Source organism: Ixodes scapularis, unplaced genomic scaffold (genome assembly GCF_016920785.2).
Source record: "Ixodes scapularis isolate PalLabHiFi unplaced genomic scaffold, ASM1692078v2 PGA_scaffold5__190_contigs__length_132052651, whole genome shotgun sequence".
NCBI classification, from domain to species: Eukaryota; Metazoa; Arthropoda; class Arachnida; order Ixodida; family Ixodidae; genus Ixodes; species Ixodes scapularis.
The window spans coordinates 61994546-62012538 of NW_024609880.1; the positions used below are offsets into that span (position 1 = coordinate 61994546).

Here is a 17993-nt window from a genome sequence, read left to right on the forward strand (position 1 = left end):
TCTACAAGTTCTTTGCGCCACTTGCCTTTTTGAATCCGGAACCAAACCCGTGTTCCAAATCCGTGTTGCAGCGCTGCAGCATATAGACAGCAACTCGCCAGCAATCCTAAAATTGCTCGGAACACTGCCCTGTCCAAAGCGGGCCCAACATAACTCATAAAATCATGCTTGTAAACCTGCGGCACTCCTGTTGTCAGAAAGCTCATTGTTGTTTATTGTCGTGACCCAAGATCGGGATGAAATAAGCATATTTTGAGAACGCGCAACCTTAGGTGAACTAAACACTCTGTTTTGCGAATACTCCAAACTTTAGGATAAGTAGTTCCCACACAAACCGATTGTCAAAGGACAAGACGCTTTTCGCGAACTCAAACGTATCCGTATCGACACCATAACAAATACCTCAGCTGGGAATACACCACCAATAAACATCTTAATTCACCACATTAAAAAAGTAGTGACGCTCCACAACGGAGCTTAAACATGCTCAGTGCGGTTCTTGAGCTGCAAACGAGCGTAGACTCATTCCGAAACAAAGCGACCAACCTAATGAGGAAGTAAGTTGCAACGCATAAAAAAAAACAATAAAAAAAAAAAGAAATCCAGACACCGGCAGCGCAATGAACCTGCAAGTCTGAACGTCGGTAAAGTAGCAGCACGCCAGGGCCTCCTTCCTCGGTGCCTTCCTCATCGATTAATACCCGGCGGGAAGGAGCCAGAGCAGCGCCCATCCCTAGCCCCGCTTCCTTTCTTCCCGTTCGGCCGCCCTCTCCGCCCCAAGTCCCGGACTGCCTTTCGTTTGTTCCCATGGCCTCGCCATGCACGGAGTGGCTCGGTAATTATTTACCTTTATCGCGCCGGTAATCTCCTACAATGCTTCCCGAACCGCGACGACCTCACTGCCCTTGCCAACTGAACCTGTTTCGGGGATGGTATGTCGACCCCGTTCCCAAAACGGACCACGAGTGATGCTACGAATCTACTTAGCGAATCCCTATGCGGGAAGCGTGTCACGTGTCCTTGCGGCTAAGCTTAGCGACGCACGGGGATGGGGATTGCGTGGTAGGCTGTCCGGACAAAGGGAGGCTTCTAGCAGACAGTGTGGTCCAGTTCAATGTCAAACGAAGCTGGAGCCGTAGCTGAGTTTCCCAGTTCATTCTAGTTCCTAGCTGGACTTCCTCAGAACGTACGCCAGCAGTAGAAGAGCTATGCTATAATTAGGTCAAAAAACCGATGGGGGGGACTCCAATATGGATTAGGATGTGGAATCCACATTTTAGCCAGTTTGTTTTGGGATTGTGCTTTCTGATTATGTTTCAGCTCATATCCCGAAGAAAAAAAATTCAACCGTGTTTACCAAGTGTTTGCCACTATATTTCCATCTTTCGGGGGGTAGTAATATTTTTGATGGTGTTCAGTGTTTTGCCATATCCTGGTATAATTTGTAGCTCACTTTCTGCAGTGCTTAATATAAAAAAATTAAGTAATGTTATCTTCCTTGCACAAGTTACCTCAAAAAGCTTAGTTAACTTATAGACACATAATGGCACTTAATATTCCTATTGACTTAAACTCAATAATGTATTATTATCACGCAGAGCCCATGGTTCCGGACAACACCTAGATTTAGGTCGCCATTCAGGCTATTTTTTTTTTTTTTTTGCTATACTTCCCGTTTGCTAGGAATGTCCGGCTCTGGGGGAGTCTAAATTATTAGAAGATTTATGTACACTTTTATAGCGACCAGTGGGATTCACGTAATGCAACGCCTCAAATATAAACCCTATCCTAACCTCGATGTTATTAATATATTTGTTTTTAATTCAGTGCGTTCCTTTTGCAGCGAAGGGATATTTTTTTAGACGTTTACACACTTTTTCTTATTTTAGGCACAATTAGTGAGCACACATAGGTACATTTTCTCGACGTAAATGATAGATCGGTACCTCCTGTCCTTGGAAAACAACGTTTTGCTAAAAGACAAGATTCGATGCGATACACCAGTCGGCAATCACATTTTTGAAAGTAACCATTACCATGCTTTTATTAAAAATAGGAAATACAAATTGTGTTGAGGACTACTTGTCTTAGAATAGTCTGAAAGCTAAACCATGAATAATTGTCGTTTTCTGAACATCGTACCAGATTCGAAGTATAAAGTGTGTTGCGTCCTCCAGTAAAGATGCTAAAACATTTATGAGAAACAAAAGTTCTCGCACGGGTGAGTTTTAGTACTTTTACATGATTTTTTTTTGACAACCCATATAATAGTGTGTAAGATGCATAACTTGGAATATATATTTTTTATCGCATTTGACAATGAAGCTTACTGCAAGGTTGTAAATGACCAACACCCCTGTAGAGCCGGAGCGGCACCGTGGTGCCTGTCGTGTAATATTTCATTTTCCTATTAAGTGGACCAACGCCATCGTCGAATTCTTCCTTTGGTTTGAAAAAAAGAAGGCAGTATTTCATTCCGTGCATTCCCAGACTCATAAGAACGAGACATTGTTCAGGGTTTTAAGTAAAGTTATTGTAATATGCTTTGGATGATGTACCCCGTGCTTTTCTCCTATTCAATCACGTTGTTATTGCATGCGCCATACCCCTAGATTTGCGAGGTCATACGTTTTTGTTTGTTTTTTTGTAAGCAAACACACGCCATTTATTACCCATTCGGGTACCAACCAGAATGGGTAATAAAAGGGAATTAATAATGAATTATTATCCCCATGATGAAAACGTTATGCCCCCCCCAGCGTGTGATCGAAAAAACGAAACCTTGTTCTTCTGCCTGCATAAATAAAGCACGTCTCGCAGAAAGCTGAAGAAGCTCTATGGGAATGTGACGCTAGTCGTGGTCATAGAATGCGAAAGTTTGAGCGCGCGACATTGCCTGGGTCAAAAGATGCAATACAATAACAAGAATACTCCTTGCGCCAATGTTAGCCTAAGCCTAACATTCATCAAATTGAAAAATTAAATTGTGTTTTTTTTCTTTCTTCTTAAATACGTCGTTGATTTTTTAAAATTTATATTATGTTAGTGCTGAAAATTTTTCAACTAGAAAGAAAACAATATTGTCCTTCTAACTGGCAAGATTTTAACCGAAATAAATGCTACCGGTGCCCTCAATCTGAAATATCGGTACGATGCAAATTAGACTTAGGTGGACGTCGGCTCATATTGTTGTTACTGGCGGTTTTTATGTCGCAAGGAAACATGAGCTCATAGATAACTTTGTTTTTCTTTTGTATCTTTTGATGCAGATAACGTCATACGCTCAAACGTTCGCATTTTATTGTCGTCTCTCTAGCGTGACATTCTCATGAAGGTTCAGCTTTCTACAATGCATAGTTTATCGTTGCGTCCCGAAAAACTGGGTTTAATTTTTCATTTCTAATCCTGGGCATGGCTTGCACTTGTCGGCGTTGCACCATGCTGGTGGTCATCCTTAACCTGTTTTTGTTAAAAAAAAAACAAGCTGGGTGGTTCGAAATGCGCACCGCAGATGGTATACGTGCTCAACGGCAAGATCACCCCAACGACCGCTTATGTGACGTCGGTGCAAGTCGTCGTTATAAAGATGGCCGAATGTGCGTCGAGTTTCGTCTATTGTCATTGTAGCCTCGCTTTTGAGACCGGTATTGACAGCGTAGATGCAGACAGTCAGACATCTTCGGAAGGTATGCGGAGAAGAGGTGAGTCCTGTTGGTGGGCGGCCTGGAAGTGTCTACATGCCGGGGAGAGAGCAGAGATGATGCAGACTCACCTCGCCGGCGACTCCCGCAGCCACGATGGTCAGGTTGGCTTTTTGTCGTAACACATCAGTCAGGCTCTCTGAAACAAACAAAAAGCGAACTTTTGTAAATGAACGATACAATTTCATGACGCCTGAAAACTATCACTGAAAACAAAAGCAAAAAAAAAAGGATGTCACTTGTTACTCGTAAAAACACAAAAACGGAACCGAAGATTTACTGCGGCACCCGTTCTTACTCTTGCTGAACTTGAAGCAAAGTTCTTTTGCAAAATCGTTTATGTTAGAACGGTGACAATAGGCAATATCAGGATAGTACTATTTGACTCGAGTTTAGAGTACCATAGAGAAAGTAACCACTCGTCGTGAAAACGGCGCAGAAATTATTAGGATTATCAAATTTTTTTTACACATTGCTGCTCCAATTGCAACTTCAGGCACCCTGGGAAGTGTTGCATTAAAGTTTCACAGTTCCTATTGTTGTCTTCAAAATATGTAAGCTTTGTCTTCGTTAAAAAGTACAAAATCCTTATCACGTCACATCACACAGGCAGAGGACCTCCAAAACTTATATAAATCTGAAATAAGATAGGGAGTCCTTTGTAGTACTACAGGAATAAAGCAAATGTCTGTCAATCTAAGTTCTATACCCTTCAAAGTACCGGTAGAGTGGATTCTGCCTATTGCACGATGTCGCTTCACTTATATTTGTTTACCCAAGGTGTGTGTGTGTGTGTGTGTATGTGTGTGTGTGTGTGTGTGTGTGTGTGTGTGTGTGTGCGTGTGTGCGTGTGTGCGCGCGCGCGCGTGCGTGTGTGTGTGTGTGTGTGTGTGTGTGTGTGTGTGTGTGTGTGTGTGTGTGTGTGTGTGTGTGTGTGTGTGTGTCGCCTTACGTAGTATCTTCTTTCCACGCAAAAGTTTGTGTCACTATTTTTGGGGAGGGGAATAGAAGAAGGGGGAACGATAGTGAGATGAAAAATGGAAAGGATGTTCTTGCTCATAATACCCACCTTCGTGAGAAAAAGATTATTAAGAAAAAATGCACACGCGTAGATTGAGGAATGGGGAAAGGAAACAAAAAGACAGGCCAATTAACACAGGAAGAGAGGATAAAGGTGTTTTTGGCGATTGTGGCAATCGTAACTAGAGTTACTCAGCAACGCTGTTTGCTTCTGGAATCCTTCGGACCATAGCCCAAACTTTTAAGCGTCGGTGAACAGATCAGAAATATTAGGTCTCGGGAATATAAAGTCTCCTTTAATCAGATTGCTAATTTCATTCTGCGCAGTTTTGTACATTACTCAGATATTGTTTTGCCGAGGGCTGTCGAGGAAGGAACGTTTCGCTGTGAATTCTTGAGTGAAGGCACTCCGACAGCGTAGTCCAATCAGAAAGGAGGTTTCCCGACGCTTGGCACACTTGGTTAAACACGGTTTGTCACCGAAGATAAACCGGTGCCGTTGAGGTTCACGAAACGCCCCGAACACAACGACTACTCGTTTGTCTGCAGCCATGGAACTTTTTGAAAAAGCCTTCTGCGCGCGCACAGCCCCTCCTCATGCAGCGGCGAAAACTCGCACTGCAGTTGGCGTCCGGATGGTGGGTTGCGCCACCTTTCCTGGCTCCTCCACAACTCGGATGAATCGCGAAGGAGAGGAGTGCTGGCACAACTCCTCTACCGAACGCCTATGCAGTTGGAGCACTTGCCGCTTTGAGTCGTCTTTACACGAAAAAGACCCATTAACTTTCGGGGAGTCCAACGCCGGGACATAACTAAAAATAGAAGATACTAAAACCTCCGCTTTCTACATTCGACCTAGTTTCCCGCTCCCACTTAAGCAGCTTGGTCTTCGGGATCAGATTAATCTATCAGCTCATTAGCCATGGAGCAACGCAGCTCTAATAACGCGGATTTTGTGTTCGTCTATATTAAGGGCTCCGGAGTACGAAGCTTTAGTCCGGTCCCTCTGGAACATGGTAGTTATCTGCTTCTTTCCGGGCCTCCGTTTACTTTGGTTATACGTGCTAGTTATGACTGCTTTCACGTCCCATTTTTGCTTACAGTTGCATATCTGTGGGAGTACCGTGTAGCGACGAGCGATTCCAGAATGACTAAATTCACGGACATCTTTTTAGAGCACAGCTCTGAGGCGCTCGGTTCCGTGTTTCGCGGCGTCGGCGTAACCGCTCGCGTTGCATTATGGGACGTCCCACACCTATACCCCAATTCATTTCCCCACTTAATTTAGCGATGAAACTGAATTGGTGTGAAGGTCTGTGACGCACCATAATGCAACACTGCGCATTTAGTTTTCCCGCTAAAGCTAGCGGTAAAACTGACGTCACATAACCTCCATACCAATTGTTTCCCCCTAAATTTAGCGGGAGAATTGAATTGGTGTAGAGGTCACGTGCGTAAATTTTTCCCCTAAATCTAGCGGAGAAACTGACTTTGTTCATAGGTGACGTGACACGAAGTAAGGTTACGTCCTTTTCCCAGCTGACTTTAGCGAGGAAACTGAATGGGTGTTGAGGTCACGTGGTGTCAGTTTTCCAGTTAAATTTAGAAGGGAAACTGGGAAAAGGGGAGCGTATGGAGGAGGAGGAACAGGAGGGGGAGAGGAGGAGGAGAAACCTCCGTACCCTCCCCTCGTTTCATAAATAATGCCATAAGAAATAATATATATGTATATATATATATATATATATATATATATATATATATATATATATATATATATATATATATATATATATATACATTATGTACGTAGGAGTACGAAGTCTGTATCTGTATCATATAGATATTTCTTCCTCAAATTCTTTTGTACGGTATATCGTAAAATCAAAATACCTCAAGAGCTGCGCTGTAATTTCGCATTACAGAGATTTATAAACATCTTTCGATGTTTTTGTTTTTAAAATACACCCAATGAAAAAAAAATATTTTGAACGGCCTGGAAAGAGAACATATATGTCGCAATATAAACATTCCTCTACTAAAAAATGTTCCGCGAATATTTAGCTGCGAGGCTTATTTTGCGCACCTTAACGTGCTTTTTTTTATTTTTTTTTTAATGTTAACGTGTTTAAATAGAGGGATGTTTCCGAATTGCTTCTCATTGAAAATGAGTCTTATGGCGTATTATATATTACCCGAAAAAATACTTTGGGGAGAAAGTGAGGGGGGGGGGGGGGGGGGGGGGTGTTCAATTTCTTGAAAATGCGTACAATCCAGGCACTTAAAGAATACTTTTTGAACGTTAAAAACGTTTTAGGAGCAATTCCAAAACATGCATCTACTTCGAATCGACGTGCTGAAATATCAAAATCACTCGTAGCTAAGAATATGCCTCCCGACGTAAAGTTTGCGATATATTTCTTTTAATACTGTTTTATGACATACGTGTCATATTCGACGCACTTGACAGAATTTTTTGCAGAGGTGTGTCTTTTTTTAAAGGAGCGGAAATAGAATTAACATATGTTGATACCTAGAAGTTGTAGGAAATCCAAAACTTCCAATAAGGAAGTTACGAACGTAGCAGCTTAACTGTTTTAAATAAATATTGAACGCCGCTTTTCTGCAGGGCGTGCTATAAGCCCAACGCTAGTGATAATATGTTCTGTGCACTTTAGGAAAGCGAAGATAGCGAAACGGCGCCACATATGTTCCTATTGGAGGCTGTATTTCTTACTTCCAAATGTTGCTCGCTTTTGTGGGTGTTATACGATTTGGGTGTGCTGTCGCTAAAATGTAATAACTTCCGTAATTCTAATGTACGTATATGTTCTCTCTTGTGCGCGAGTATTTCAGAACGTGTGACCTGTGAATGGAAAGCTTCGAGTCAATGAAGCATCAGACTCTACAGCGACAGAGGAACAAAATAATTATATCTTAATTTTGAAGTCCGTCGCAGAGCCCGAAAGCGTTATCGTGGTTTGAGGGAACGGAGGAAACGCAGCGGCGTCCCTCGCCGCAGTACGTTGTGCAGAGGAGAAATTTAAACAATAAATAGAGGGGGCGTACAGCACCGAAATTATGTTGCGTGTTTTATGCGTACGACAAGAGGAGGTTGTGTTGAACCTCTCAAAATTGTAAAATTCCGCGATAAAACCATTTCATTTTCAAATTTTTCATCGCATCGGTCTTTCGAATCGTTCTATAGTGTATGTGTCGTATAAAAGCAAACGGTTTTTGTTTTGTTTTGTCTTTTGTAGGTCACGGAAGGTAATAATCACATTCCCAAGCCTCGCAGGAGCATCGTGTCAATCTATAGCGCTGGAACCATCCATTTGGAGCATATAGAACGAACCGGCTGCCGTCCCACACACTTTTCGATGCTCGCGTCAGCTGACCAACAAAAAAAACTCGTGCATCCGTGCGTGCTTACGCAAGGTGGCCTCAGGGAAGACGTGGAGGCGCATCTGAGCGTGAACGGGTTTTCACCAAATCAGTTCTCTCCCGGTCCGAAAACACGCTCGCATACACACGGCACCCCCTGGTAAGCTCTTCGTCACGTTCGGAAGGGTCTTTTCCCATCATGAGCGAAACATATGCATAAAAAATAACTCGCCGACTGAAAAAAAAAGAAAAAAAAAGGATGGTGTAAACTTATAGACTTTTCACTCTGGTGAAGAAGGAAGACCGGCGGGGCTGTGCAATGGAAAGTAATGGTTAGCCGCAAGTTGGCAAGCCAGAGTGGAAATGGTGCCGCCACCTATGAGCGACGGCGCCAACCAGATACGTGGCTTACCGCCGTCGCTGATAGATGGCGCCAGGTGCCCAGAGTTCGGTGTCTTCATTTCTTTGCGGGGGACACGATCCTGGGGAAACTAGCTTTTAATAGCTCAGCTGTAAAAGAAACGCTAGAAAGTCGTCGAACGCGTCCTGCATCGGATAGCATCTTGCTCGGCACGCGACCGCTGAAGCTTTAAGCTGTGTATCTTCTTCCCCGGTGAGAGCGGTTGAAGTGCGCACTTCTAGAACCTCCTTCTTTAAGTCGCAGTCTCACTGATAATACATGGCACAAAAGACAGTCGGCAGACATGTTCGAAGTACACATACTTATGAAGAAAACATATGCTTCAAAGACGCTTGAAGTGTGTCTCCGCAGATACTCCCGTCATCTTGCCTGCTACGAACACCACGTGTTAATTGTATAATGTGTGGGGCGCGTGGCTGCTTCTTTAAAGAATAGTTAATTTTATTTCCATTTCGGTTGACTGCTTATGTTTATGTGCCTGCAGATCGAGCAAAGGAGGACTTCGTTATAAAGGATCAGAGGCCCTTTTATTGTTTGTTTGTAATGTAATATTATGTTTAAAAAAAAGATATATGGCCAGCGTCTGCAGAATATAAATTGGAAGTTTTAAAGCTTGAAAAAAAAAAGTACGTTTAAAACTGCCGATTATTTTGGTGGCAATTGCAGTTCGAACTATCGTTAAACATTTCTGTTGTTCTCAATTATCTGTCTTTTGTTCTACCTAATGCATAGCCGGAGGATACGGTAAGTGTTCTAGGGCCGATCAGGTTGTGTTTTGATCGGCGTAATTTACGCCGTCGCACCTATAGAACAAATATATAGATCTCGATAATTTGTTCAATTATTTATTTGTGGGTGTGCTCGAGTGTTAATATCTAGCAACATGGCTCTTTCCGTCTGAGACGTTTGTTCAACCACTTCGGAAAGGATACTAGCAAATCCCTCGCAATCTCGCTATCAATGCACGAAACGTTTTTTGTATATGTCTTTAGTTGTTGAGTAGTACATTCCAGATGAATGACATCGAAATGTATGTCCAAGAGAAGGAAACAGATATTATAATAAATTGAACTAGAAAAATAAGAAGACGTTAATCCGCTCCAATGAGTAGACGAGGACTGGATTTTGTAAAACGAAAATCTCCCACTTTTCACAAAAAGCACGAACAGTGTCGGAGAAAAAAGTAAGAATGCTATATTGGCCATTAAGGCTATGCTAATGCGCATTCCAGATCTAAAGGACTCCTGCAAACGTGTCCTTTAACGCATTAGACGCGATTCATCTTCTTATACCTGCCGAGTCTCAGGAAAAGACACGATGGCATGGTTTTTTATCCGTCATAAGTGGTCTAAGCTTTCCTAAATCGTTTTATTTATCTTTACAAATAATAACGCAGATAAATATAGAAAAACAACGAGGAAGGGAGGAGGCAGATTAAATTCTGGGTACCCTATAATTCGCAATTAGCAACTACGATGCATGCAAAATGCAAGTGCAGCGAATCACAATATATATATATATATATATATATATATAATTCGCTTGCACAATTATCAGGTTCGCAGAGAAAACGCGGTACGGTTATTCCCTTTAATAATTGATAACACTAAATAAAAAGGGGCATGCAAATCAACATAAGAAACGTTTCCTAGATATTGCTGTAGTGTATGTATATAAAATCGTACTCAATCGTACGCATAACAAATTTTAACAAAAGACCTAGATTTTATAGTGTAATGTACTTTGGACCACCATGACAACTTAAGGCGAATTCACTGGTAGTTGTGAATCACTAGCCTAGATCTGCTACGTAGCATGCGATCCGGGCGAAGCCACCGTGTCTCCGACTCCACCGGTTGAAGTCGACAAGCCTACGGGAGTGAGATCGTTTCCCCGGTATTCCCCATGACGCGGGGCCCTCGTCATTTCCGGAAAGCGCCTGCATGCCTCCGATCCGCCGTCGGTCACCCGCCGTTTCCTTCATGCTCGGTGATGCAGGAAGTCACGTGCCCCATGAGATAGGCTTCCACTCGGCTCTGTGAAAATCGGCAGATCAAGATCTGGGAACTCCGAAGCGAGATCCGGAGTCGGCGCGGCTCCAAAACGACAAGCGAAGGACCTCCGGGTTGATTCCAAACGACCAGTGAGTGCCAGACGGGCGCTCCACAAAAATCGGATTCCGGAGCGGGCCAAAGCGGCGACTGGAATCCGGCTTTAGTTGATTCAAAGCTCGAAGGTTCCAAGTGAATTTTGACGGAATTTCGGTTCCCGTAGACCAGGGGTGCACAACATACGGCCCGCGGGCCGCATGGGGCCTGCGGCCTGGCTCAGTACAGAGATTCGCTTACTATACCATTCTATCCATTGAGCGCCCACTCCGCTTGGCAAGCAGCATGCTGCTTGCCAAGCGAGACAGAGAAGTAGGTCAGAGAGTTTCACTGCAGTGAAACCCTCTGACCTACTTCTCTGTCTTCGGCGAAGTAACTACGATTTCTCAATTAAAATTTTCCCTCTTCACTAATCCCGCTGAGAACAATAAAACAGCATGTGCAGCTGTCCTTGTCCATGGTGCGGATCTTTCTCAACATGTCTGTACACGGAACGCGAAAACTTGTTGCTCTCTCTCTCAACAGATACCTTCCCTCTTTCACCAGGGACGCTATCAACTCTCTCCCTTTTTGTTGGGATTGTTAAGGGTCACATCGTCGGATTGGAGGACTGTGAGCCAACGATGAAACTGGAGCTTATCGACCTCCAGTGTCCACCGGCGCTGAAGACTATTCATCTCGAATTTCAGCTGCATGAGTTTTACAAAAACCTGGACGGGAACAAGAACGGAAATTTGGTGGACCATGCCTAGAAATCGTCGTCACATATCGGTAGCACGTATGTCTGTGAGCAAACCATTTCACTGATGACTCTCAACAAGAACCCTTCTCGATCTTCCATGACGATCATGACATTGCGAGATGTGCTGACGACGGCCACGAGTGAGATGACGCATGATATCGGAAGCCTGACCGCAGCCAAAATGTGCAACACGTCGCACTAGGTGCGGCCCGCACAGTTTTCAATAAACCAATTTTGGCCCGCCTAAATTTTTAGTTGTGCACCCATGCCGTAGACGGATGCGTACTTAGGCAGTCAATCGGGCAATGAGGGATGCATGCCCAGCGCATACCTCTCAAACCTGGACATTGTGAAACTTCGGTGCTCAGCGAGTCTATTCCACTGGCGGAGGACTCAAAATCGCAAAGACGTCTGACATTGGAGATATTATTACAAATTATTTGTTGTTACTGTTTTATTAAAAGTGTTTAGTAGATCGACTTCAAAGGCACGCCACCGCTACGCGCGTGCGCTTCAGAGCATGCATCGAAGTGGCGGCGCGAGACCGCGCTACAAATAGCGCGGTCTCAAAACACGATCTACTAAAACTTTAACTTATTAGTTACCGCTCCCTCCCAAATCTGCAAACAATATTTAAAAAAAAAAATATCACGCATGAGATTCACGAATTTCCATGGACTGACCATTTATGATTAATATGAGGTTATGAAATCTTATAATTCTGCCTCTCCTCTATTCGACCACATCTCGACTATTCTTACGTCTTTCTTTTTATTTCGCCATTAAAATAAAGGCGATAAATTATATCCGACGAATAATAAGGCGGAGATGAGTTTACCACGCCATCGTGACAATTCAACCAGATCAAGCCAATGCATCTTATAGATAGACTATCCAAAGACTGCCAATGTTTTTCTCTCTCTCCCCGTGACGTCATCCCGCTCGGGTGGCGCCAACTTGGCGACTGGGCCCGACGCCGAGCATCTTTAGACGGATCGAGTGTACGCGAAGTGCAGCGGAACGCCGACGCAACTGCACCCGTCCTCAATCTAATCTCCCCACTCGATCTCGCTGGAAGGGCGCCCAAAATGCCAGTGCACGGGGTTCAATTACTGTACAGTTCCCGACAGCTTAAGAATCGCAGGGCGTGGTGAACTTCGGGACTTTTAATATCGCTCGGTAGAGCTAACGAGACCTACAGTAATCAATAAAAACAAATTTAAACCCGTGTTCTTTTTTTGTTTTTTTTTTGGCTGTTTTGTGTTTTGACCGTCAGGGTGCTGCGAATGTCTGATTCGCTCCAGAAGGCTGGAGAGCGAACCTGCCGCTACAGCTTTCTGTTCGAGCCGCTAGGGTGCCGTCAATTTCGCTGGAGTCGCCAATCGGCGGTGGTGTCCACGCGCGCGGTTGCCTCGAGCTGTCATTGGCAAGATCTTCGCATGCTTCGAGGCGAACCTTTTTCTGAACGAGTAGAACAGTGTCGTCGGTTCCTGGAAAAACCCGAACCCTTTCCTCTTCCCGTTTCTTCTTTCTTCTTCATAATCAAGAATAAAATAAATAAAAAAGAGCGCGAAAGAGAGCTATAGACGTTTTTTTTTTTTTTTAGACATTGTGTTCACCGCGAAATAAACTCGTTCTCCTTGTTTACTTTTCATCAAACCCTTCCGACACACGCGGATAACCGTTTTGGAGAACCAAACAAACAATAAAGAGTTAGCGCCTTCACCAACCCCCCTTATACAAACACATACAAAGATACACGCACTTCGTGAGTTTTCCCCGGATTCTTCATTCTCCGGAAAAAGCGCCCACACGACGTAAGTATCTCGGTGGTAGGAGCGTGGGGAAAGGATCACGCGCGTTTGTTTGGAGATGGGATGTGTAGCGCCATCGTCGCTACGCCCCGTCCGCCGCGCGTCTGAACGTATTTGCGGATCCATCGCCGGCACGATATCCGCTCGAGGGAGAAGCGACGGTGGCGACGGCGTTCCACCAAGCCACACCGGGAGCCTCAGTGGCATCACCGACGGGTGGGGGCTGTGGGGTGAGTTTAACTCCCCGCCTCCCCCCTCCCCGCAAAAGCGTCGACGACGAGCGAGCGATGCCGCGGCGAACCTTTTAAAGGCTCTCGAAGTAGAAGACAGGAACGCGCGCTTTGTTGACACTCTGGCGGCCGCCCTTCTTCTGCGGAGGCTTCAGGTTTGAGGTTTGGTGAGGTGGGGGTCCGTCTGCGTGTTTGAAGCGAGACTTTGTTTTTGTACATTTTCGTCCTATTTCGACATGAGAGGAATGCACTAAACGGTGGTGGACGCACGAGGACAGACTGCCGCGGGGCCAATCGTGGGTGAAGTGGCACAGACGAAAGAGACGGATTTGCTGTGTACGTTTGCTTTCTGTCTCTCGAAACATGTATATGGGTTATCATACGACGAAATGGGACAGTCGTAGATTTTTCGGGTATTCGTTGCCGCTTCTATATCACGATACTATAAAACTAGAAGGCGCATGATAACAAAAGTCAAAACAGTAAGAGAGACAAACAAAAAGGGTGGGGAATGATTGGGGTTGGGGGGGGGGGGGGGGAGGAGGGGAGGTGGGACGTTTCAAATCCAGCCGCAAGTTCAATTTCGTTTATGCCTTAGGTATATCTCTTTTCTAATTTCCCCATCGAGGAGCTGAAACTAAGTAAAACTTTAGCCGACCTTGAAACGTTGTCCGCCTCATTCCCTTTTTTTCTGCTGCTTATTGTTTTGACTTCTTTCCACCACACCCTGGGGGTTTAAGTGTTTAGTATCGCCTATATAGAGGTCTTTCTGGTGAAATAACGTTTCTAATGTTGCTCAAGTAGAAACAAAAAACAACAGTGGAATACTATCTGGGACAGTCGGCAAGAAAACATCCGTAGATCGATAGTAGTGTCTAAACTGTATGAAATTATCTTATTTAATCAAAAAAAATATCATTTCTAAACCTCGCCGGTTCGTGAGGGGCCTCTCCAGCGAGAGCGCAGTTTTTACTTACCTGCTTTGGCGGCGACGGTCGAGGCGTTGAAGTTCTGCGAATTCGGGTTCACTTTGAAGATGACTCGGCTTCCATCCACGCTGCGCAAACAAGTAAAAATGATTGCCGCATTACCGATACCGGCTGCACTCTAGAATTTAGGTGTAAACAGGGGGGGGGGGGGGGGGGGGACCCATCAAAGTGGCAATGTGGGCGAGTTTTTTCATGACTGACGTTAGAAAAATAGCGCACAAAAGCACTAAAACAACAAGTCAAAACAGCACACAAGATGAGGGCTGACTGTAGCGCCCGTTCTTTGCATTCCTTTTACCCGTCTTTATTATTTGTACGTTCATTCGTTAAACCGTTAAAACAGGCCTGTTGGTTAAGAGGTATGTGGTCTCGCCCCACAATGAAGATAAAGAACAACCACTGTTCGATAATCTATACAAGCTGCGCCATGCTAGAAACCTGTCTCAACTGTATACGAACCAGCGACAAAATAACACGCTTGGGAACAATGGTTGAACATTACTCGGGTAGCCAAAAGAACAGCCCTTTTTATGTCGCTTGACACAACAATACTCGCTACCAACTTAAGAAACGCAGGGTTGTGTCTTACGACGCTCACGCTTCTTACTTTGTGATTCGTCTGCGGCATTCTTATCAGTCGATGCAACACTCTCATTGGTTAATGAGTGATGATGAGATTTTCAAAACTAGCCACACACTGCTTTACTTCAGCTGTCAGGGACTATAGTGAAACTAAACCGTTGCCAGAACAAGATAAAAAAAAAAAAACACGACCAAAAAGCGTTGTGTCTGCCCCCCTTTGTATATTGCGCTTTAGTACTCGTAATCCCACGTCGAACCCCAATTCTTCATCGTGGTTATTACGAAACGTGTCATTTCTAGGAAAAATGACGTCAAATTCGTGTGCGTTCCTTGAACGACAGTCACATCGGTCACACTTTCCGTTCGGGAAGAGAAGTTTTGGAAAGGTCGGTCTGCAAATCGGGTGCGAGGACTTGCAAAGAGTTCTACCTCCCGTGAGCCCGATAAAACGGGAGACGAAGCTAATATTAGCCGTACTTAATACACATAGGGCTTCAGTGAAAGGGCTTCCGGCACCTGCGCCATCAGGACTTCCTGAAGGTACCTTCTTGAAGGTACGAAGCCCACAATAACGTATCAAAATAGATTCCTTCCTTTCCTTCCTTTATTTTCGTTCATTCTTGATCTTCACCAATTAAGTCTCCCCACTAAATTTGGCGAGGAAAGGGCGTCACATGAGGAAATTGACAGCACGTGACCTATACTTCAACTCAGTTTCCCCGCTAAATTTAGCTACAAAATTCAGATCTTCTGACCTAGACATCAATCCAGTTTCCCCGCTAAATTTAGAGGCGGAAATTCACGTCACGTGACCCATACAACCATTCAGTTTCTCTGCTAAATTTAACGGGAAAATAAACGTCAAGTGACACCAATTCCCTATGATGCATTACACAGATTATAAAACTTCGAAGATAAAGGTCGCTGGCTATTTTTCTGGGTTTTTTTTCGCTTGTGACATCACGAAGGGTACTTTTTCTATACGGTGCTTAATTTCTTGTTAGGCTGCCGATTCTTCACTCGTTACCCGCTCCGTCCCAGCTTAACTATTCATGCTAACTTCAGCGAAGATTACGAGTACGAGCTCCTTGACTTGTAGCGCTCCTCGGCTCATCGAACGCTTGTACACCGCAAGCACCTACTAAAACTGCTCCATTCGAAGTACAGAAGAAAAAAAAATATATATATATAAGCGCGAGGGGATAGTTATCAGAGGTAATCGAGTTAAAGCTAGTTAAACCAGCACTCGCGGAGCCCAGTTTCTCTGTGAAACAGGAGCTCGGCCGAGTAATATTCGCTACAGTCGACGTTTAGGTAAGAGACGCTGTACGGCGTTCCAGTTCGTCTGCTCCTTGCACACCTCGTGCATTTGTTTATCCTGCATACGTGCCTTTCTGCTCTTGTTCCCTCCCGAACTCAACCGTATCTTCCTTTACTCTAGGGACCCTTTCAATAGATTCTTTAAGCAATGCCGCGCTATCTAGCGGCGCCGATTCCAAACATTGCGCACGCCCTTAGCGGTCATTCGCACTGGAGGCGGATCCGCGTTTGCAAAGCGGTTGCGAATGTGGTTGTATAAAGATCCAGTACGATTGCACGCGCACTTGATGTCATCGAGTGCGCGTGCAATTGTACTGGATCTTTATAGACGCTTTGCAGCAGCTGTGCATGGACGCCGCCACAACTGACCTTCAATTTTTGTTTCCTCTTATTCCGTTTATTTCCCTTCATCATTACCATAGTAGGCCAGGTTATTGCCATATTAGATTCCACTGTGTCCTTTTCTAAAGCATCGGCCTTTGTAGACGATCGTCAACTACCGTTTCGGTTGCTCGGCATCTCGGTAAGACGAGAGAAGGTCAGCAATGGCGGCTGTAATTTGGCGCGTGTGTAAAGCGTCTATATAACCGCGTTCGCAACCGCTTTGCGAACGCGGATCCGCCTCCAGTGTGAATGAGCGGTTAAAGTGGCCCCGTGCGCCGCTCCAATGGGGCAGCGGCCACCATTAACTGGTATACAGTCGCAGAGGCCAGTATTCGGTAGTGCCCGCATAGCGCCTTTGCAGATACCTTTTTATTGCTGTGCGGCACTGTGCAAGCTGCGTAAAGGATACCCTCCCCTACAGGTTGAGATTTACAGTTGTGCTGCAAAAATACAGCTGTCAAAAAAAAAAAAAAAAAAAAGACGCGTCAATAGACGATTGCGAGCCAGGCGACTGGCCGCCGCCATGTCTCTGCTCGTGCGTGCAAGCCCGCGCAATCGCAAGCTCGCCAAAGCTACGTTCACGCATACCCTACAAGTGCTTGCACCTATGGGGCACCAGTACAGCCCCATGCTTGCAATAACCCTTTCGCAAATTCAGTGCCATCTAGTGGCTGCAATATCAGTCCAAATTATTGTACGCTAATGGCTGATAAAATCTGGTACCTATTCATCAACTCTAGACGCATGAAAAATGTGGTGTTTTCCGCTGAACATTTATTTCTCCATTTGTTTCAGTTTCAATGGTGTCAAAATGTTATCCCTCTGTACGATCGCTTGTAGTTGCGTAAACCTCTTGATAAAATTAACATTTGAATATCATGAGCTGTCTGGGGCGTTCTGAAGCAGAGCTTTCCAAGGACTTACATGACACCCTTAAATTCGTCGCTCATAAAAACTTATCCGTCTCATCACGGAGACATTGACCAACAATACAGCGAACTAACGTGTGGATGCTCAGGCACCGCATCGGTTCTGTCTTCAGATTCTTCCTTCTCCATCCATCAAAAGGCCGCCATTAGCATGTACAGTTTAGGTGATGATAGCTACCGAAGTGGCCAGACTTCATTTCAAAAAGGGTCTATTGTCTTGAGCGCGCTCCCTACGCTCAAAATGAATTAACTAAGGATATGCGCGCGTGCACGAGGATTCATTGTGACAGATCGCTCAGTAAAAAGAGCAATCATAGCTACGAACCAACGTTACTAGAACACCTCATTTGAGAAGCTGCCATTGGAGCC

General features: G+C 44.7%; 1 protein-coding gene across 1 annotated transcript in view; it reads right to left on the reverse strand.

The window, feature by feature from the left end:
- LOC8025016 (receptor-type tyrosine-protein phosphatase N2) overlaps nt 1–17993 on the reverse strand; it is a 542301-nt gene that overhangs the window by 387752 nt on the left and 136556 nt on the right. The window contains exons 12-13 of the mRNA XM_042294236.1: nt 14398–14477; nt 3773–3840 (exon numbers count right to left, since the gene is read on the reverse strand). Of these exons, the coding sequence (XP_042150170.1) occupies nt 3773–3840; nt 14398–14477 (148 nt within the window). The remainder of the gene's footprint in view (nt 1–3772; nt 3841–14397; nt 14478–17993) is intronic.